This window comes from Rhinolophus sinicus, linkage group LG06, assembly GCF_036562045.2.
Source record: "Rhinolophus sinicus isolate RSC01 linkage group LG06, ASM3656204v1, whole genome shotgun sequence".
Taxonomy (NCBI): domain Eukaryota; kingdom Metazoa; phylum Chordata; class Mammalia; order Chiroptera; family Rhinolophidae; genus Rhinolophus; species Rhinolophus sinicus.
The window spans coordinates 72,276,192-72,298,770 of record NC_133756.1 but is presented as its reverse complement, the minus strand read 5'-3'; the positions used below and the strand labels follow the sequence as shown (position 1 = coordinate 72,298,770).

General features: G+C 39.3%; 1 protein-coding gene across 1 annotated transcript in view; it reads right to left on the bottom strand.

Moving 5' to 3' along the window:
• The window catches only part of F13A1 (coagulation factor XIII A chain), a 177,563-nt gene that overhangs the window by 122,155 nt on the left and 32,829 nt on the right, over positions 1-22,579 (bottom strand). Inside the window, exon 4 of the mRNA XM_019710859.2 lies at positions 1,598-1,849. Coding sequence (XP_019566418.2) covers positions 1,598-1,849 — 252 coding nt within the window. The remainder of the gene's footprint in view (positions 1-1,597; positions 1,850-22,579) is intronic.

Sequence of the window (22,579 nt, the reverse complement as noted above, 5' to 3'; positions counted from 1 at the left end):
TCATCTCCAGAGTCACATATCAGGAAAACTACTTTCATTTGTTTGCTATCTAAAGTTATCTCCAACTTAACATTTCAAAATCTTAGTCTGTCTCTATACCTTTACTCCCCTCAGTCTTTTCCATTTCTGTCAACAGCATCCCATTCACTCAGTTGCAGAATGCCTTCTATCTGGTTGACAAGATTACTATAAACAGAAGTGGACCTTTGAACCGCACATGGTCCAGTTAACACTCCTGTTACCATCAAACTTGAACATCTGTCACATAGATAAAATTATTGGGAACAAGATAATAGGGGTGGTTGGTGTGAAGTATAGAATTCACTTGGTGCCATCTGCCAACACTGTTGGAATAGATAATTCAAAGAATAGGTCAGTAGGGTCCAGGTTTATGTTACATATGAGTAGAAAACATTGTTCACTTATTATCTATGTGTAAGTCCAGATAGACTCTGATTCAAAAGCAACTCACAAAGATCATTCAAAATTAGCAATAATATAGATTCATTTAGGAAGATTTTAGAGAGCAATGCAAAAGGTGTAAAATGATGTGAGAAATTTGTGTCATGTAAGCTTTTATATGTTTTACTACTTATTTCTTATTTTAAATGAAAGGTTATTGGGGTGACAATGGTTAGTAAAGTTACATAGGTTTCAAGTGTACAGTTCTGTATTACATCATATATATATCACATTGTGGGATATAGTCAGTTCTCCTTCCATCACCATATACTTGATCCTGTTTACCCTCATCTACCACCCCCCTCCTTATTTCTTAAGAGCTAAAAGTGAGCCCCTCCCACCAATGCTGCTGCAATATTTACATCTGCCTCTGGAACTTAAAAGTAGCCCGATGTCAAGTATGGAAGCAGGAGGCAGATATAGAAGGGTAGAGATAGGGATGGGGAGAAAATACTGTGTGTGACTGAGTTTTTAAATTGAATGATAGAGAAATTCCTGGATTTCACTGAGTTTATTTAAGTATAACTAGATGAAGCTTCTGCAGCAGACAGAAAGAAGACTCAAAATAGCAGTAGAGATTAAGCTGTATTATATTTAAATAGAGCTACGTGTTTGCACATCCAGTTATAGCTTATGAAATTTGCATGCATTATGCATATAAACAAATATGTAGAAGCCTTTAGACATTAGGGCTTTCTGTTCTTGAATTAGGGAGATAGAGAAGTTAGTTCCACTATGGACAGGATCAACTTGATTGTGTTTTTCTGAAGCCAGATTATGGATCTTAATAGTTTTGAAAGTCAAGTTTAATGAGTCCATCTTGTTCACAGAGCAAGAGCAAACACAGAGATGATGCTATCAACATATAGCTCCACAATTAGCTAATTGTGCAACTTCAGGCAATCTTCAATTGCCTGGAATAAATGTATAGCAGCATTAACTTTATGTATACAGGTTTTGTCCTCGTATATATTGAGGATAAAATTTGCATCTTTTTCTGTCTTTTAATCATGGAAAACAGTGTATGTAGAAAAGGAACATGTTTCTAGGATAATGTTGTTATCCCTCCAAAAAAAGATGCATTGTACACATATGAAACATTTTTTTATGAGTAAAATAAATGCCTGCCCTTTACCTTCACACCACGGATTGAAGAGGATGTACGTGTCGGTTTCTGGGTTGCGGCGGGTGCGGAGGATTCCATAGGGGGTCCAGACCGCGACGTACATGCGGAATTTCCCCACAATGCACTCCGGGGAAGACTGGACGGACAGACGGACGAACCTGTCCCCTCTCATGATAATCTTGGCCCCCCACTTGCCACTTTGCAGCTCGGACACGATATGAACTGGGATGTAGGTCCCCTTATTTTCCTGAGGGTAGCGACCTACGAGAAGAAAGAAGTACAGTGTTGAGTAGATTACACAAACCAGTTTTGTTTTCACTCTGCCATCTTATAGCTGAAAGTGCAAAATAATTTGTTAGACTTGACACCATAAGACGTAGGCTGAATTTCATTTCTGTTACCAACTAGCTACATGATGGTAGGCCATTTTCTTAATTTCTTTAAGGCTCTGATTTGTCATGTCTAGATAAAAAGTATAACAATACTTATAGGGATTTTTATTGGTTGGTTAGCCAATGAATTCAAATAAGATGTACAAATACTAATCTGGACTGCAGAAACAGACACGGAACTTATAGGGTACTGTGAGGTTATCCTTCCCTGAAATTCTGCCCTCTAAAAAGTAGAATTGCTTTTTTAAGGGCAAAAGGCAAATGTTTTTTGTTTATTTTGAATATAACTTTATTATTTGTTGTATGACCTATAATAAGATTATATTTATAGAATGCTTTACGTAACCATTTCCACATTCAACCAAAATATGTGTTTATTGCCAATCTCAATGATTTAGTCATATGTCATGGGCAAGAATTCAGGCTTCAGAGGCAATTATCTAGGTTTGAATCTTGGCTCTGCTACTTTCTTAGCCTCGAAACCTCTGGCAAATTACTTGACCTTTACAAATCCCTGTTTCCTTCTTTCTTTCTTCATCAATAAATGAGGGTAATAATGTTACCTAAGGATGACATAAAATACGAGATGCTGTGCACATAATTTTTCATGCATAACAAATTTTCAGCTGTTATTTCAAAAGAAGATTAAACATCAGGGTATTTTACCATGTTTCCAGGCTCATCATACTTTATATATAAGCTAATCTCAGGTAAATTTTATTTTTCTTTATTACTGTCTTTTTGGACCAAATTCTTATTTCACATGTTAACTTCTAAACTACATTTTACCAATGGGTTCCTGAAAAATCGAAGTCTTCACTGTATATAAAAAGTCAAACTCACAGCATTTTATAACTCTTTAAATTACAGTTTAATTTACAGGATAATCAAATGCATCAATAATTTAAACTGGAGCAAATCTTTTCATTTACAAACTTTTCCAAAAGATATTAGACATTTGATTCTTCAAATGAAGAAAGCTACATTTCAAACCTAGCAAATTATTTTGATTGTAAGCAGAAGAAACTTCAAGAGCAAAACTTATCCATTCACTTCAATTGTTTTATATGAAACAAGCAGAGGATTCTACATGAAAGCAAACAAAAATGCTGCTTTATTTGGAATCTCCAACTACTGAAGTCTTTATTCTTCAATAGGTATATTGTTGGAGACACAGAGCATTCTGAGGAGGTGGTTGCATAAGTTACTGCTGTGTAATCTTGTGAGATGCTTAAACTTAAAGAAAATAATAATTAACACAGTACAAGAAAGATTAGAACCCCAATATTTTGCTGTGTGTTAGTGGTATCAGTTAATCACCACTCAGAATGAATATCATCAGAAATCAATAAAGCTTTAAAAATGGTTTTCTGCCAAGGTGGACAGTGTCGAGGTGGTTTTCTTGGTCTATGTGGGGCTCAACCTCCAAGAAGTCTGCAGGAAACTCCACTTGCAAAAGCTGTTTGCTCCAAAGGCACCTCTTTCCCCATATTTCCTGTGCATACTCCTCTTGCACACATTAAAACTGGGGGTTGAGGTTTTCCTTTTCTCCGGAGGCATCATTGCTCTCTGGAACCCCCATCACTGTTGAAGTGTAGACATCAAAGGCAATCTTGCCAGCTAAATTCATTTATTACAGTAGCTCCTGACAGGTGTTGCCACTGAATACTGGCTTGGATTTAAAATACACAGTATTAAATATGACACAAGTTTAATAAAAATAAACTTTCAGAGATAAATCTATGTGATAATGACAGACTCAGATAAAAAAAAGAATGAAAGGAATTTAAAGATGAATTTCATAAGGATGTTCGTTCAGGAATAGCAAAGAGCTAGGAGAATGTGTCTGATGCTATGTGCTATGAGCCTGAGCATCAGCTTTGTACTAACATCCACTTTTGTGGGGAGCATTGGAATAACTAAGACAATTACTGGCTTCCATTATTACACTTCAAATTATGATTTCAAAGACTCATATTAAACTTGACCTATCAAATTCATGTCACACAAAAGTGAAGAAAAAGGAAATCCATGTTTATTTATGCTGGCTTTGAACCCACTCACGACCTAATTTAAATACTCTAGTTTGTTTGAGCATTTTTTGTTCATGCAACAATATTGCCTGCTATGTGCTAAGCATTATTCTAAGTGTTAGGAATACAACAGTGAATGAGATAGACTCCTGTGCTCATGGAGCTCATGGAGTTTGTGGGAAAAGTCAATGCTTGTGCTATTTATTTACTGCTTTATTTCTTACAACAAACGGTGGGAGAGAAATCATTACCATCATCCTAATTTGACAAATTAGGAAATTCAGACATGCTTGGTCATTAAGCAATTTGTTCAAGGTGATGAAACTAGTAAATAGTGGAATTGAGATCTGAACCTAGTCAGTCTGGCTTGAGAGAGAACCTGCAAGTTTAACCCCTAAGCTCCACAGCAGCTGTATGTATAGAAGATGCTTTGGAGTTGGTGAGAACTATGTTCAAGTTCTGACACCAAAATTAACTATTGGCGCACCTTTGGGCACATTTCTTAATTGCTGAGCTCCAATTCCCTTGTCTTTTTTCTGTTTAGTTCTGGAAATGGGAAGAAAATAGATTTTATAATATAATGAAAGCTTTATGCCTGGCACAGAATATGGGCTGACTCAGGAGATATTTATTGTTTGTGTTTTCAACAGTTACTGGAAAGTAAAGATAGGAGGAAGAAGAGGCAATTTTACCCCCTCAGGTTCTAAATCTGAAGAAAGGTGGTTGTCCCAGGGAAAGCCAGTCACTTTTGTTGAGGGAACTATTATGACCTAAGGGAAAGCTGCCTCTGATACTTACCATGTGCGTGTGGGCAAAGTCTTAGCCTCTTTCAATTGAACCTTTTATTTATTCTATAAAATGTGGGTAATTGTGGTCATAGTCTATGATGAGGAGGGCAGTTCAATAAATCACAGTTATTATTATTGTTGTTATTTCCCCATTTTCTCTGGCTTTCTGATTCCTCCAGGTGGTCCTTTCTCTGCTCCCGCAGTAGGAAGCCCAACAAATCTATAGAACCCAAATCTACTTTCAAAGGCCATTTCATTCCAGATTTCCAAATCTTGAGCTGACTGTTTTCTGTCAGATGACTTCTATAGGTCACCCTGCCACACACATACATGCACACACACCCAAAAGTGATGATGTTCATTATTAACTGAAAAGCCTTAATAATTCCAGAATTATCATTGAAGAATCACCTGAAATCTAAATTCCACTCATAAATTCTGAGTTTTTGAATCATTTATGGTCACCATAATCTCCATTCATTCCTTAGAGCAGGAGTTGGCAAACTAGAGTCCATGGATCAAATGTAGTTTGCCACTTATTTGTGTAAATAAAGATTTACTGGTACACAGTCCAGCTCACTTATTTGTGTCTTATTGTGTTACAGCAGCAGAGCTGAGAAGCTGTGACAGAGACCATATGGTCTGCAATGCCTAAAATGTTTAGTATCTGGCCCTTACAATAAAACCTCACAACTTCTGCCTTAGAGAGTTTTACATTTTATTTATTTACGTGGTGATTTATTATAGACACACAGTCTAAGACTTGAGCCTAAGAAGAAAATATCATCACCTAGTTTTTCCTTCCAAAGAGAAATTTGTTATTTAACTAATAACAAACAACTGAACTACTATTAGGTCAACATCTAGTTTCCTTAATGTCTTCTAGCTAAATCCTCACAGTCTCAGACCATGTTGAAGATGTAGGAAATTGGTTGTAAGTTCTTATTGATTTCATTATACATTGCAAAAATGTTCAATTTTGTTGCTGTAAAAGTTTAGAGTTGTGAAGGTAGTTCACATAGATAGAGATGGGAATAAAGTGACAGGAATAAAGATTTGTTTCCCGGGCTCCTTACAACAAACCCTATGAGGGAATTTTCACAGATGGGAAACTGAGGCTCCATGAGGTTGTCACATGCAGGACATCAAGTAACTAGGCAGAGGCAGAGACAGGGCGTGGACCAAGGTGTCTGCACTGTGAAGGCCATTCTCCGTCCTCTGCATCATGCTGCCTCCATGGCGACAAGGAGGAGGATGCTGGAGGGATTACAGAGATGAAGGAAGCCAAGAGAAGAATGAAGTGGGAAAATCTGAAGGGCTATGAGGCAAGAAGGCAGGGCGGGAATGTACTGTGGTGGTAGTAGGTGTGTAAGACAGAAAGAAGTATGAGTCCAAGGGCTTAGTAACTGGTGGTGAGAAAGAAAACTTGGCTGAGAGGAGCCTGCAAAGAAGGTCTCAGGGCTAAGATGGATTTGAGTTGGGAAGGTTTCTAAAGTGGTGTCAGTGACTGAAGAGAGAATATGTATGGTCCGGCCATGTGGCGCCAGACCAGAGTATGGAAGAAAATCAGGAACAGGCAGTGATTACATTCATTCCAAAGGGAAAAAAAAGAACACAGATTGGCAGGCCTTTTCATATTCACTGTATGGAAAAGCTGATTATTAATGTAAGACCTGACATGTCAATAGTACCTCAGGGTATTGTCGCTTGCTCTATTACACCATGTTTAATTCTGGATGTAATGATTTCAATGACAGCACTGGGGAAGAATTTTCCATGATTGAATTGTGAGTAAGGAAGCTGTGACAGAGTAGTATTTCATTTCACTAAATAGCCCTTCTCACCCTCAGGAAGTGGCATGTTTGAAACCACAATCAGGCTACACTCTGGAACACCCATCCATCAGCAGCTATGACTGCCCATCAGCTATCCTTGGCCAAATCTGGATGTGAAATGCAGCCCTACACAGGTGACAACCATGCACATGTTAACTGAAAGTGTGAAATGCCTGGATAGATGTTTTGTTTTGTTTTTACCCCCACAAATTGTATAACTTTTGTGTTAAAAAACTATGAGCAAGAAAAATAGAAGCAGGAAATATAATATCCCAGAAAGGATTTTTATTTTGTTTTTAATGATGTAGTCTTTGAAATTGGACTACAAACATTAAAAAATATAATTACCAATTGTATTCTTTCACACTTATCTAAAATTGGTGCCATCTTGCCAAGTGATCTAGAAATTAACATATGCTCTTTGTTTAAATGCTAATTTTAATCTGTAAATTATTTTTGAGGCCACAGAAATACTATTCATAAGGCAAAATTTGACTGGACCCTGTGCCAATATTGGAATGCTTCTGTGCCTTCTTTAGTCTCACTCTCTCCTTATATATACATTTGTGAATACAGAGAAATGCACCTACCATAACCCCTTAATTCCCCAGCCTAGAATCAGGAGGAAGAGAGTAAAAATATTTAATTACTTTAAGATTTTACTCTTTTTTGACCTTGGCTCCAATGGGCCTGAGCTTTTTGTATGGTTTCTACATCTCAGCGTCACTTAGAAGTTGGCAAGAGAAATCTACCTCCAGCTCAGACTCAGTTACGTGTGACCGTGGGGAGAGTTTACTCTCAGCCATTCATTTCAGACTTGAGAACCCACTGCAGTCAAAGCCCTACATAGGTAGTACCTCACAGAGGAATGTGTTGCATTAAAAAAATTAATTTCATAGTTCAGCTGATGGCTTTGGAATATTTTTATATTAAAAACGCAATGTCCCATGTGGTGATTCGGAGCCCCAGTAGTCTAGGAAATCTGCCATTAACATATAGTATGGTTGGTATGGTTGAATATTGTTGCTAAGAGGATGATTCACACTTCGTCTTGCTTGTATCTAGAACCTGGAAGATTGTACTCAGCATGGAGGAGAAGGAGGTCCCTGTACCTGAAGAATACACTCTTGTCAGTCACTGTTTCCCCTCGTGCTCTGAAGTGAAGAAGCTTGTATGTCAGGACACACCTATTTCTCTCATCTCATGGGCATGTCATCTGAAAATCAAGTGGCACCTATGCTACACTTACTAGTAGTATTAGCTCTGGTTGTGCAAGCCTTAATTGATCACCAAAAAACCCCAAACAGAGCTTTTCCCCCTTATTCACTTAGATATCTATTTTTCTTACTGAATTAAGGATATTGTCTTATTTGTCTTTGTAGAAAGTCACAATGCCTTGCACTGAGTGGGTGCCCAATAAATGTCAAATGGGACTGAATTGAGCATTTTGCAGATGTCCTGTCCTGTTAAGAACATCAGAGAGACTTTAGAAGCCCTGGAAAGAGATGGCTGCAGCAAGCCAGTTGGCAATTCCAAGCACCCTTCCCATGAAACAAACGCTTCAAGCTCTAAATTTTTCCTTCAGAAGGTGTTTTCCATTCAGATATAAATACTTTTAAGCTGAACTATGACTCCACCTAGTAACTGCAGATTTTCTTTAATAGGGAATTCTTCTATGAGGGTTGTCTCTGAGGAACTCATGAATATAGCATGTCTCCAGCTGGTGAAGGTAAATTTCATGATGTTAACTCATTTTCCACTTGATTCATTTGTTTTTCCCAAGATGCACCTTTCATGTTCAAAATAATCGACCTATTTCCAAATGGGCACCGGAAGTGTTACTGTGACAGTGAGATGCTCGTGGCGGAGCTGGATGCACGAATGCAGTAGCCTTTTGAAGGGAAGCAAGCTTGTTTGAACAGTCTGATGATGGAGAGGGTGCAGAGACCAGGATGGAATACGTCCTTGAATAACGCCTAGAAACATTAGGTTACCAACTACAGAAATAAAACACCACCACCAAAAAGAAACAATCAGAAGGGCACAGAAATCTTGCATGACAGCAACAAAGAGGAGAAAAACACAAATGTTCAAAAGCAGATCATTTCAATAAGGACCTCCAGGAACCTGCCCTTTCTATTCACACCTTATTTTATATAGATATAGATATAAATATAGATGTAGCTGTAGATGTAGATAGATATAGATGTAGATACAGATACAGATACAGATATAGATATAGATATAGATACAGATACAGACATAGATATAGATACATAGACAGATGGATACATCTGATGTTTCCTAAAGGAAGATATATGTGATGTTTCCTAAAGGAAGAAAGCTTCCTAGCACTGTTTATTCTGTGGCTCCAGCGAAGTGGGGAAGGAAGGAGAAGCTTCTTGAGGACAGGGACTGAGTTTTGTTGAACTTTGTATAGCCGGTGGCTTGTATGACCCTTAGGACATAGTAGGCGCTTAGTAAATGTTTGGTGAATTGAAGATAGATACTCTTTAAGGTGTCTTATCTATCTTCAATTTATTTCACCTTTCTTTCAATCCTTCCTAATTCTCTTGAAATCTTTTTTGGAGTAAAGTGTAATTTTGCAAAATATCTACAAAACGGGCACTGTGCTAGACTGAATGATTCAGAAAAATATAATAAGGCTACCGCCTGATGCTGACCATCAGCATTAAGAAGCGCACACCTTTGGTGGCTCACAAGGCAATGATCCAGACTCGTGGACATGAAGCAGTGGCTCAGGGTGCAGCACAGAGAGGAAGGAAAGGAGAGGAGATAAAATTCAGAGGAAGCATGAGCAGATTGAGACAGGAGAATTTCTTCACCTGTGAAACAGGACTCTCTCTAGAGCTCCTTTAGTGAATCCGACACACATTTTAAATGTGGCTACAGTATGCCAGGCTTTGGCTGGGATTACGAGCCGTGAGGAACAAGCTATGATGGAGGCTTCTGAAACATAAATCATCGCAACTGTTGGCTGCAGGAGAAACCCAGAAACTGCCTACAAAAGTCGGAGAGGACCCCTCAGAGAATGTGCCTTTCAGATATAACCTTAAAGGTGAGTAATGTGGAGAGGAGCCTTCCCAGCAGCGGGAACAATGAAAGCATGGAGCCTAAGGGAGCAAGGAGACACTCCAGACACCTGTTGCAGGAAAAGCGCTGACTGGGCAGGTTAAGAACCAAAGGGACCTTTGACACTGTGCACAGGCATTTAGGCTGTGTCCAGGGAGGGGCTGGAAACGGGGCAGGAGCCATTGAGATGCTTTAAGTGGCCTGATGAGATTTACACTTCAGAACGCTCTTTTTGGATCCACAGGAAACCCCATTCCCAGGCTCCTTTACCCTCTGGCTTCTACTTAGGTTTAGACAATGAGAGGCTTTGGAGACAGAAGGGGGAGACGCCAAGGTGTGTCTCCCCTTCTCTCTCTGCTTCTTGAGAGGCTGAGTCACCTCCATGGCTCCCAGCTCTCCCTGGAGCTGGCCAGCCCCTGCTGTCTTAGGGACGGTTGCTGGGTGTTGGTGACACTTCCTCCTTCGTGTACCCGCTGTTGCAGGTGTGGGGGCAGTTTTGTTTTTTTTTCCCTGTTGCTAATTCCTGGGTTGCCTCACTGTGTCACTTATTTGGCATCTTAGGTGTTCTCTCATCAGTATAACCAATTGTTTTGAATAAACTTCTGTTCATTATAAAACTAGGGGAGTTTTCATTTTATGCTCTGGACCCTGACATTGCAATGTGTGAGATATTGTACTGACACTCTATATCGACTTTAAGACTTACATTCATTTTGCATCTGGAGAAACTGGGACTCAGAGAACTTAAGTAACTGACTCCAGGTTACCTAGCTATCAAATTGCTGAACAATGATTTGAACCTCTGTCTGTTTGGTCCAGCAGTTGTGATGGGGGAAGCTAATGAACCCCTCAGACTATTTTCCATCTGAAAAATACAATTTTAAAAGATGAGGATTAAATAATAAATATTACTTAATATATGTGAAGATCATGTCATGAACTGAACAAATAATCATTATTCTCATTATTATATGTTGTCAGTGGTCACAACATCAAAGAAAACTTACTAAACCTATTTTATTTTTATTTCTGAGTGTGACCACATGGGCAGTGAAGAAGGTGGCTGCTGGTGTGGTATGGCTCAGGGATTTATTCAACAGGCAATTATTGAGTGCCGTGTAAGTGCCAGACACTGTTCTAGGTACTGAGAATACAGTGATACCAACACAGATACGTTCATGGAGCATACAGTCTGGTGGGAGTAAACAGATTATAAACAAATACATATATATTATATCAATGGATGTAAGTGCTATGAAAAAAATAAATACAGCCACTTAAGGGGACAGAGAGTGATGGGGGTAGATGTGCTAATTAGGAGAGAGTGACCAGAGCAGGACATGCTGGTAAGGTGACATCTGAGCAGTCATGTAAGAGAAGTGAGGATATGTGTAAACATTGGGAGAAGAGCATTGCAGTCAGTGCAAAGGTCCTGAGGAAGGCAATACTTGGCATGCTCAAGGAGGTTGATGTGACCTCCAGAAGCAGAGACACCAGTAGGTGATGGGGATCTAGTGGGGCCTTGGAGGCTGTTTGTAGGACTGTAGAATTTATTCTGATGTAGAAAATAATCACTTAGGAAAGAAGCATGGACTGCATTATTCGAAAACAAAAATCACTTTGGTTGCTGTGTGAGATTGCTATGAAGATCTCTTGACTTCCCATAATATTTCCATTTTGATTATTGATCCTGAAAGTCCTCCCAATAGAGGACAAATTAGAGATAATGCTAATATGCTTTTATCCCTGGGAAAGGTGATACATTTGCGTACATTTGCTACTCTGATAATATGAAACCTTTCCTAACAGCTGTTTTTAACAGATGGGAGAGAACTGGACATTGGGAATAGTGAAACTTTTATACCACGCGAAATGGTATAAAAATGTGGCCACTTGAAATACAAAGATTATCCATGTCACAATTGTTTTTGGGCAATCTTTAGCCCTTCTCGGCATGAGTTTAAACTAAGCTCTGTTGGTCTATCAATCCACAGAGGTTGAAATCTACTAGGATCCGGAGATGTGAAGAAAGTGATAGGATGTTGGTGTCACAATGTCTAGTTTATTGTACTTTGATGGGTTTCACGATTATAAACCAAACTGTATATCAGCTTTTTGTCCCTCCTCACTCTAACTGTTAAGCAACACTTTCAACTGACAAAGGATGTTTCCACACTTCTCGGGGTTTTGCCACCCTCGAGATGGGCTCTGGAAGCCCAAGGCAAGTTCAGTGCGGGTAGGGACATACTTTGGACTGAAAATAGGGATCACTGCCCAGATACAAGAGCCAGCAGCTTCGAGGCCCGCCTCTGTCGTGTTGTCAATCAGCTTCGGGAAGCATGCCATAAGAAACTCTCTCCTACAAGCATTAAACTTCCCCAGTAAATGGCAATTCTATGGAGCCAAAGCACCATTTGTTTGTATTTTATCCACCATGTAAGCAGACTGAGACTTGTGGGTCTTAAAAGAAAGACTCATTTAGTTAAAATCATGGCAACACTTGAAAAACAGTGTCATTATCCAAAAAGATAAGATCAGAAGTTTAACTGAATGTTTTCCAAATAAAACCGAGCTGTGATGAAATTTTCACAGAACAGTCAATTCTTATTAATAACTTAAAGGCAACAACAACAACGAGAATAATGACAAATCATTGGTAATTCTACCAAAATATTTGCCTGTCTTTGGAATGCAATATATATTAATGCAATATATGACAGCAAGTGTTAAATGAGTTTGCATTGCCAGAGATTAAACCAACTGTTAGTAAAGCAAAAATCAACATGGAAATTTTCTAAGCATTAGGATGCAGTCTATCTGTTATTAGTTTGCTGTAGATATTGATAATGCATGCTCAATAAACATTTATTTAAGCAGATATTAACTAGTGCTTATAGAGCAAAGTAATAGCACTTAGCCTGGAGATGACAGGGGTGAATATATGAGACCTATGTGATATTCTTCCTGTGCTCAGTGAGTTTATGATCCAACATCCAAGTTTAGATTGTAATTCAAGTCAGAAGACTCTACCACATGACGGTGACAGACCAAAAGCAGTGGACTACTGGTGGAGTCAAGAGCAATTTTATTAAAGACATAACAAAGATAGAACTTCAAGGATGGGCAGAAAGAATGATGCTCACATTGCATTTTATTAGTTCATATATATGTCTATGTGTGGATGTCCATTTGCTTATTATAGACGTGCATCGTTGCTTCACGAGCTGACCACTGTTTACATTTAAAAACATCATAAAAAGAACTGTACTCAAGCCTGGTTTTCATAAATGACGTAAATCAACTTCACAAGTGAACATGAAGACCTTGTCTAAACACAAGGATGTAAAGGGACCGTGTTCTAGGTTGGACCAGTGGAGCCCTGCCTAGGGACACCTACTGGGAGAAGGTGACTGCTCTTCTTCATCTCCCAGAGGCCTTGGGGTATAGTCCAGTCTTCCCTCATTTCTGCCTGTAACTTGTTACCTACTGATGTGCCTAAACTCTTTTAAAATAAAGGTCATTGCTGAATACTTCTTTATTTGTGGACCAAAGAGATATAATTTGGCCTTCTATGAATGACACCCAAGTCCAGTCCTTTGGAAAAGTGGCACAGTAAGGGAACTTTGTTTAAAACATCTGTCATACTCATAAGCTCCAAGGTTTAACTCCAAACTCAGAACATGTATTCTGAAGTTTCACACTGTCTGCTGAGTGGCCAAAGAATCCTTACTTTGGGACTTCCTCTAGGCCTGCCTTCCCTGGGAGCTCCTAGTCAACAAATATCTCCACACTGCACCCCATAAAAACAGCCATTTAGCAACTCATTCTGAGGGAATTATTCTCAGCTCACTGTTATGGCAACATTCTAGTAAATTCATTCTTGTTAAAATGTTAATATCTGATAAGACTAGCTATACTTCCTCTAACCTCTATATTTACTGCTACTACTGCCATAGTTGAATTCATTCATTACATATAAGTTGGAGAGGGGGATGGGCTCCCATTCAGTGGACCCCGTATCCTTCCAAGACCTTTCCAGGTTTCAGGCCAAACATTGGGCCAGGAATACTAGGACCAGCTAGCAATTCGCAACTGAATTCCATTGATTCCTTCATGAGAGAAGAAATTAGGTATGAAGAACTTGGTTAAGGTATCATTAGCCCTGTGTAACTTATTGTCGTTATGACTTATGTCAAAATAATACATTTTTGTTGTTTTAGCTACTAAGATTATGATCATTTGTTTTAGCAGCAATAGAAAACTAATCCAAACACAAGCACATTTTTGGCACGTTGTAAAGATTACCAAATATCATTTTGTGAGTGATGCTATTATTGGCCCTACACTCATATTCACTTGAGGCTCTTTAGGTATGAATTAAGAGAAACTTCAAGAATGAGAAATGTTATGGAGTTCAGGGGTCATGGGTCAGGGGTAAACACAGACATACTATAGAGGCAGAAACAATGGTAAATGAGATTAACCTGGGTTAGATTGGGAAATACCGAAAGGAGATAAAATAGCAATAAACATGCCTAGGGCCCGTATCTTGATTTCTAAATACCACTTTCTATTAAAAGAAAACAGAGCTCTTTGGAGAAATGGTTTCCAGATCTGTGGCAGAGAAAATATAAGACGAGCTTAAAGCATCTTGCGCCAGATAAGGAAATAAAGGATACTGAAGCCAATTGGAAGAGTTTCCAACTGGCAAAATCTAGGACAATTTGAAGATCAGATTAATTAATGACAGTAACATATTTCAGTAAGCCATTTAATTAAAGAAGAAATCATGAATTCATACTGATATCAATTAATCATTCTATCAATAAAAATTTGATGATGAATAGAATAATCTCATAGTCTCAGGTACTTTCTTATAAAGCATTTATCAACTACAAAGAGAACAAAGACTAATTCTGCACTGGAGAAATCCTGAAAGACACCACTGTGTTGGATGTACTTCTCAGGGCCTCCTTCAGGAATGACAGACTTACACATAGATGCTAGAAGTGATGTCAGAATATGGTCTTCAGTGGGTCTGCTCTCTTTAGGAATTGTCTTAGCTGAAGTAAACTTCCTCATCCAAGACAACACCTCATTTTAGGAGCAGTTCATATCCAGTGGATGAATAACATGGGGGTACAAGGGCCCAGTCCCCTCACCCCACACCAGCAGAATTCTGAAGAGCCATACCAGCTCTGTAGCTCCTGATGAGGTTAGCTGTGGTCTTCGTTGAGACTGCATCACAGCTGAAATTCTCCCTCTGCCAGTTCTGCTTTCTTCCACAGGGGTTGATCCCAAGAACAATCCCTAATCAACTTCTTGCATGCTAATTTCAAAGCCTATTTCCTAGGGAACCCAACTGCTATGGACTGAATCCTTTATCTTTCTATATTTATATGTTGAAATCTAACCCCAATATGATAGTATTTTGAGGTGGGGCCTTTGGGATGTGATTAGGCCATAAGGGTGAAGCCCTCATGAATAGGATTAGTTCCCTTACAAAACAGACCCGAGAGAGATTCTTTACCCCTTCTGCCATGTGAGGACACAGTAAGAAGACAGCCATCTATGCACCAGAAAGTAGGCTTTCACCAGACACCAAATCTGTTGGCACTTGGATCTTGGACTTCACAGTCTTTAGAGCTGTGAGAAATAAATGTCTTTTGTTTATAAGCTACTGGTCTATGGTATGCTGTTATAGCAGCCCAAATGAACTAAGACGCCAACCTATAGCAATGCCTTAATTAAGTGATCAAAGTTAACATCATCAGTACTGGAATCTGTAAAAAATTATGTGCAACCAGATGGGATTCACTGAGAAGGACACAACATGGCTTCTGTGATATTACTGCCAAAGATACATAACCTGATTTTAATCATGAGGAAACATCAGACACACCCAAATTGAGGGGCATTCTACAAAATTACTGCTTTATAATCTTCAGAGGTATCAAGTAATGCAAGTCAAAGAAAGACTATCAAACTCTTCCAAATTGAGGAAAACTAAAGAGATGAGACATGACAACAGAGTGCAACATGTGATTCTGGACTGAGTCCTCTTGCTATCAAGGACATTATTGGAACAATTTGCAAAACTCAGATGGAGTCTGAAGATTAGGTGATCTTAATGTATCAACGTCAGCTTCCTGATTTTGATGGTTACATAGGAAAATGTTTATAGGAATGCTCATAGGAAATATGTCCCAAAGTATTCAGGGATGATGCAATATCACATTGACAACCCTCCAGTGGTTCTGGAAAAAAAACCCTGAAGTTCTTTGTAGTGTTCTTGTAAAGTTTCTGTAAAGTGGAAGTTTGTTTCAAATTTTTAAAATAACGTTTCAACAATACGATAACAGAATACAATTTGTACAATTATTTTGTATATTCCTGTCCTTTTTTTAGCTTTCTCTCTTTGGAACACCAACATCAATTCTTGAAAAGTATATGCCGAAAGGATACCTCTGATTTGCCTTGCACTAGGCAACTTCCTAGGTCAAACAAAGGGCACCATGTAAACTTCACCTCAAGAAGCATCAGCTCTAAGGAAATATAGGACTAACCAGGGAGGAGCAAAATGTCAATGAAGAGCTCAACCTGTTGCATAACAATGCAAATGGAATCCAAGACTAATGAAATCAATATGTGGGCAGTTATGCAGTAAATCTCTGAAATAGGGATGACTGAGCATCCGTAAGGCCAGGTTTACTATACCATATAAATCTAGAAGAAATGAGGCAGAGAGCAAAAAGAGATTTCTTTTTACCTTCTGAAGATGATTACCTTATACTTGTGCCCTAAATAATCAAGATTGTGATTTTCTTTCTTGAAATGTTATCTTGATGGTTATAAACACAAGTTCTCTCTTTATGAATCATCTTCATTTTTAAAATTTGGCTAACACTCCACTCGAGTATCTTTGACATGTTTAAAGCCATTTGTTTCACAACACGAAAGTTAGAAAAGATTGAAATGATGGCAATGAAGTAATGGAGACAGTGTGTCATTTTCTATCACGAATATGTTGCACAAATAAAAAAGTTGTTTGATGGAAAATGCCACCCTTGCTGTCTCCACTACTTCATTTCCATCATTTTAGTCAGAGAATAATTATTTTTGTCTCTTTTTGTGAAATTAATTGCTTCAGAATACTAAAGGTTCTTGTCTACGCTGTGCACTAATTTTCTGGAATACTTATAGCATATATATAATGTCAATCGAATTTTGAGATGTTGAACATCAAATGTGGCTTCCCTCTTTCAGAGCCAGTTACCGGGTTGAGAGGAAATGATATTTTGTCTTTGTATTTTCCTAGTTAAGAAAACAGGACTTGAGGAGAGATCCAAGACAGTGGAGTAGATAAACACTGTGTTTGCATCCTTCTGTGAACTAAATTGTTCTACAACTAAATTATAGAACAATCCACCCAGAGAACCATCTGAAGTCTGGCTGAACAGAAGTCCTATAACTGAAAATTTAATGAAGATGTCATGTCAAGACTTGTAGGAGGGGCAGAGATATGGAACAGGCCCCAAACCTGCATGTGGCGGTTGAGAATCAGGAAGGCTATCTTGGCATGTCCGTTAGCCCTGGAGGAGCGAGGAACTCCAGATCCCCATACAAGGCTCCCCAGCCCAGAGTACTGGTGCCGAGAAGAGGAGCCCCCACATCTGCTTGTGAAAAACAGTGGGGATCTGACCATTCAGGTGGAACAGAAGGCTGTGGGAAACCCACATTTATGATGTCCTCTTAAATGGCCCTTGCACAGACTCACTCACTCACAGGCACTCACTTTGGTCTCCAGCAGAGGGCCAGTGATTTGGGGGGGTCTCAGAGACATATGGGGGCCCAGATTGAGGAGTGTGGCTTCAGGCTGAGGACTGGAGGACAGTCCACATTTTCCCAGTGAGAGGTCCTTCTTCCATGTAGTCATCAGGTGAACGTTGTCTTGCTTGTGTTCAGCTCACCCCCCACAGGTCAAATTTGAATCTGATTGGCTTGGTGAGCGACTCTGCTCCACTCGTGGACAGTCAGAGGAACTTTCTCTGCTACCTTGTTTCTCCCAAAATAAGACCTAGCCATACCATCAGCTCTAATGCATCTTTTGGAGCAAAAATTAATATCAGACCTGGTCTTATTATAATATAATATGATATAATATAATACTGGGTCTTACATTAATTTTTGCTCCAAAAGATGCATTAGAGCTGATGGGCTGGCTAGGTCTTATTTTTGGGGAAACACGGTAGCAACCAGCCCCACCTACATTGTGCTCTTTCTTAGAAAACTACTGAAGTCCAGCAGGCCCCAGGTGGGTGGTGACTGGCCTCAGTGTGCTCTGAGACTTTTGCTGAGTCACTTCAGGATCAGCATTGGCACCAAACCAGGGGCTACATTAACCTGGTGACCACATTCTTCCCACTTTAGTGACTCCCTGACACCCTGTCTCACCCAACTTGTGTACAGCATGAGGCTTTATCAGTGGCTGAACTGTAAGGGAGTTAGTAGATGGCAGCAGGCTTCTGGTATCCTGGCTTTTGAGGAGTTACCCCAGGTTTGTTACTGGTGGCAAATGTTCTCAGTCCACAGCATGGCCTCTCCCACATGCCTTTAGATCCAGTACAGGTGGCAAACACCTGCAGATCACTTGTAGCTCCCACCAAGTAGCCCCTGGCTAGCAGAGTCAGTGGCTGACCTGGGCCTACACCAGAGCTCTTCCTGTTGGTCCCAGAATTGACATACTTGGAGGTTGGCTTCAGATCACAGCACAATATTGCCCAATTTGCCCCACAAGCAGCACACAAAAAAGGGTGGTCTCAACAGGCAGCAGAGTTCATCAGGGTGAATCCCACTCAGTGGGGTAAGCCTCCCACACAGCAGCCCACAAGTTGCTGATGTGGCCAAACCCTGCAGCCAGTCAGCCTAAGGGTTAATCACACCCACTGACATGCCAAGAGCAATAGAGGCTCAATTGTAACAGGAGGGCACACACAATCCACACAAGGGACACTCCTGAAACACATGGCTAAGGTGACCAAAGAGACTGCGTCACTGGGCCCCACAGAACACCTACTACAGAAGGCCACTGGTCAAGACTGAGAGACACAGTAGCTCTACCTAATACATAGAAACAAACAGAGAGAGGCAACCAAAATGAGGAAATGAAGAGATGCATCCCAAGTGAAAGAACAGGAGAAAACTCCAGAAAAAGAACAAAACAAAATGGAGGCAATCAAACCTACCAGATACAGAGTTCAAAACAATGGTTATAAGAATGCTCAAGGAACTGAGTGAGAACTTCAATAAAGAGACAGCAAGCATAAAAAAAGACATAGAAATCATTTAAAAAAGAAAACCATTCAGAAGTGAAAAACACAATAACTGAAATGAAGAATGCACTAGAAGGAATGACCAGCAGACTAAATGAAGCAGAGGATGGAATCAGTGATTTGGAAGATAAAGTAGCAGAAAACACCCAATTGGAACAGCAAAAAGAAAAAAAGAATAAAAAAAAAAAAAGTGGGTAGTTTACGAGGCCTCTGGGATAACATGAAGCATAACAGCATTCACATCATAGGGGTACCAGAAGGAGAAGAGAGAAAGCAAGAAATTGAAAACCTATTTGAAAAAATGACTGAAAACTTTCTTAAAATGGTGAAGTAGACATACAAGTCCAGGAAGTGCAGAGTCCCAAACAGGATGCACCCAAACAGGCCCACACCTAGACACATTATAATTAAAATGGTAAATGTTAAAGACAAAGACAAAATCCTAAAAGCATCAAGAGAAAGGAAGCTAGTAACTTATAAGGAAGCTCCCATAAGACTGTCAGCTGATTTCTCAACAGAAACTTTGCAGGATAGAAGGGATTGGCACAAAATATTCAATGTGATGAAAAGCAAGGACGTACAACCAAGACTCTTCTACCCAGCAAAGCTATCATTTAAAATTGAAGGACAGATAAAGAGCTTCCCAGATAAGAAAAAGCTAACGGAGTTCATCACCACTAAACAAGTATTACAAGTAATGTTAGAGGGACTTCTTTAAGAGGGGAAAAAACAATCAAAATTATGAATAATAAAATGGAAATAGCTACATATCCATCAACAATTACTTTCAATGTAAATGGATTAAATGCTCCAATAAGAAGACATAGGAGGGCTGAATGGATAAGAAAACAAAACCCTTATATATGTTGCCTACAAGAGACTCAGTTCAGATTGAAAGACACACACAGATGGAAAGTAAAGAGATGGAAAAAAAAATTCATGAAAATGGAAATAAAAAAACAAACAAGAAAAAGCTGGGGTAGCAATACTTATACAAGACAAAATAGACTTTGAAATAAAGGTTATAAGAAGAGACAATGAATGACCCAGTAATTCCACTTCTGGGTATTTATCCAAAGAAACCCAAAATGCTACTTCAAGGGAACATGTGCATCCATAGGTTCATTGCAGTATTGTTTACGATAGTCAAGATGTAGAGGCAGCCTGAGTGTCTGTCGATGGATGAATGGATAAAGAGTAGGTGGTACATATATACAATGGAATATTACTCAGCCATGGAAGAGAATGGGTTCTTGCCATCTGTGGCGGTATGGATGGACCTGGAAGGTGTTGTGCTGAGTGGAGTATGTCAGATAGAGAAAGACAGACGCAATGTGGTTTCACTTGTATGTAGAATCTAAGAACAAAATTAACAAACAAAACAGAAACAAATTCATAGATACAGAAAACTTTTTGATGGTTGCCCAACGGGAGGGGGATTTGAGTGGTGGGTGAAAAAAGGGGGAGGGATTAAGAAGTACAAATATGTTGTTACAAAGTAGTTATAGGGATGTAGGGCATAGCATAAGGAACGTAGTCAATAATACTGTAATAACTATGTATGGTGTCAGATGGGTACTAGATTTGTTGGGGTGATGGTTGATGGGCAGGGCGAAAAGATGAAGGGATCAAAAATACAAATTGGTAGTTACGGTATAGTCATGGGGATGTAAAGTAAAGCATAGGGAATATAGTGAATGATATGGTAATAACTATTTATACTGGTAGGTGGGTACTAGACTAGTCAGGGGATCACTTCTTAAATTATATAAATGTCTAACCACTATGCTGTACACTTGAAATTAGTATAAAATAATATTGAATATGAACTGTAATTAATAAATTTAAAAGGGGGGAAGGGGAAGGAGAATGAGAGGTCCAAATTTCCAGTTATAAAACAAATAAGTCATGGGGTTGTAATGTACAGCATAGGGAATATAGTCAATAAAATTGTAATAACTATGTATGGTGTCATGTGGGTACTAGATTTATCAGGGTGATCACTTTGTAAGGTATATAAATGCCTAATCACTATTTTGTACCCCTAAACTAATATTATATTGTATGTCAACTGTAATTGAAAAATAAAATATATTAATATAAAACTGTCAAAAAAATAAAATAAAAAACAAAATAAAGAAAACAGGACTTGAACTAGTATTAGTTCTTATCATATAAATTCATATGCAAGGCATGATACTTGTCTTGGAAGAGTTGATAGCATTGTACTGATTACCACTTTATATAAAGAAAAGAATCTTACACATTGCGTTTCTCCTCAGGTAACACCCCAGTGTGAAGTACTGCACACATTTCATTTAGCTGTTGGACTATACAAAGAATCAGGCCCCAAAGATTCTCATTTCAGAATGTCTTAGTCTTCGGAGGCTGCTATAACAAAATACCATAGCCTTGGTGCCTAAAGTAACAGACATTCACCTTTCACAGTTCTGGGGCCTGGGAAGTCCAAGATCAAGGTACTGGCAGATTTGGTTCCTGGTGAGATCCCTCTCCCTGGCTTGCAGATGGCCACATTTTTACTGTGTCCTTACATGGTGGGGTGACAGATTGCTCTGGTGTCTTTTCCTCTTCTTAAAAGGTCATGAATCCCACCATGGGTCCCCAGCGCAAGGACCTCATCTAAACCTAATTATCTTCCATAGGCTCCACCTCCAAATACCACCATGTTGGAAGTTAGAGCTTCTCCATATGAATTTGGTGGGGGGTGGGGTGAATGGACACAAACATTCAGTCCATAGCAATGTCTCATCCCTCTTCTCCATCCCCCCTCTCTTACTAAAGGCCTCAGGTTGTCCTGCCCAGACTATACTTTAATCAAGGTCCTCACACTTAATCTCTCTCCTCAAGGAGGAATCAGTGAAATTCAGATTCTGATTACCGTCTCATCCTAACATTCGTGACCTCATGCTGGACCTGAGATTTGTAAATGTTTTAGAAGAATACAGAGTCCACCGAATGGGAAATTAAGACAGGAACAAAACCCCCTCCAAATTTTATGTGATGAATGACATTCAATTATGACATTTTAAGATGTTAGGGAATTATTTCCATAAAGAGTAAATATGGAGGTGAGAGGAAATAGAATTAGTCTTATCAGATATTAAAATTTTAGCAAGAATGGAGTTATTAGAATTTTGCCATTAGCTGTTAGCTGAGACAAGCTCCCTAGAAAGACTTTCCAAAGGCTGTGCTGATGGGATATAGCATGGAGATGTTGGGGGACCAGATGCTGCCAAAGAAGGCAGGCCTAGAGGAAGTCCCAGTGTATGGATTTCTTAGCTGACAATGGGCAGCACAAAATTCTTGGTCCATTTCCTCATATGCAAAAGGTAGATTACAATTGTAACTAAATTCCATAGCTAGACCACATGCATAGAGAACAATCGTGGACCTGGGTTTCCACACTGCTTGAGCCACTCTCATGTGCCTTTGGCCCATTTATTCCCCCATTTGCTCCAAGTTTCTGTCAGTGCCTGCCCTGTCAAGTCCTCTTCCTC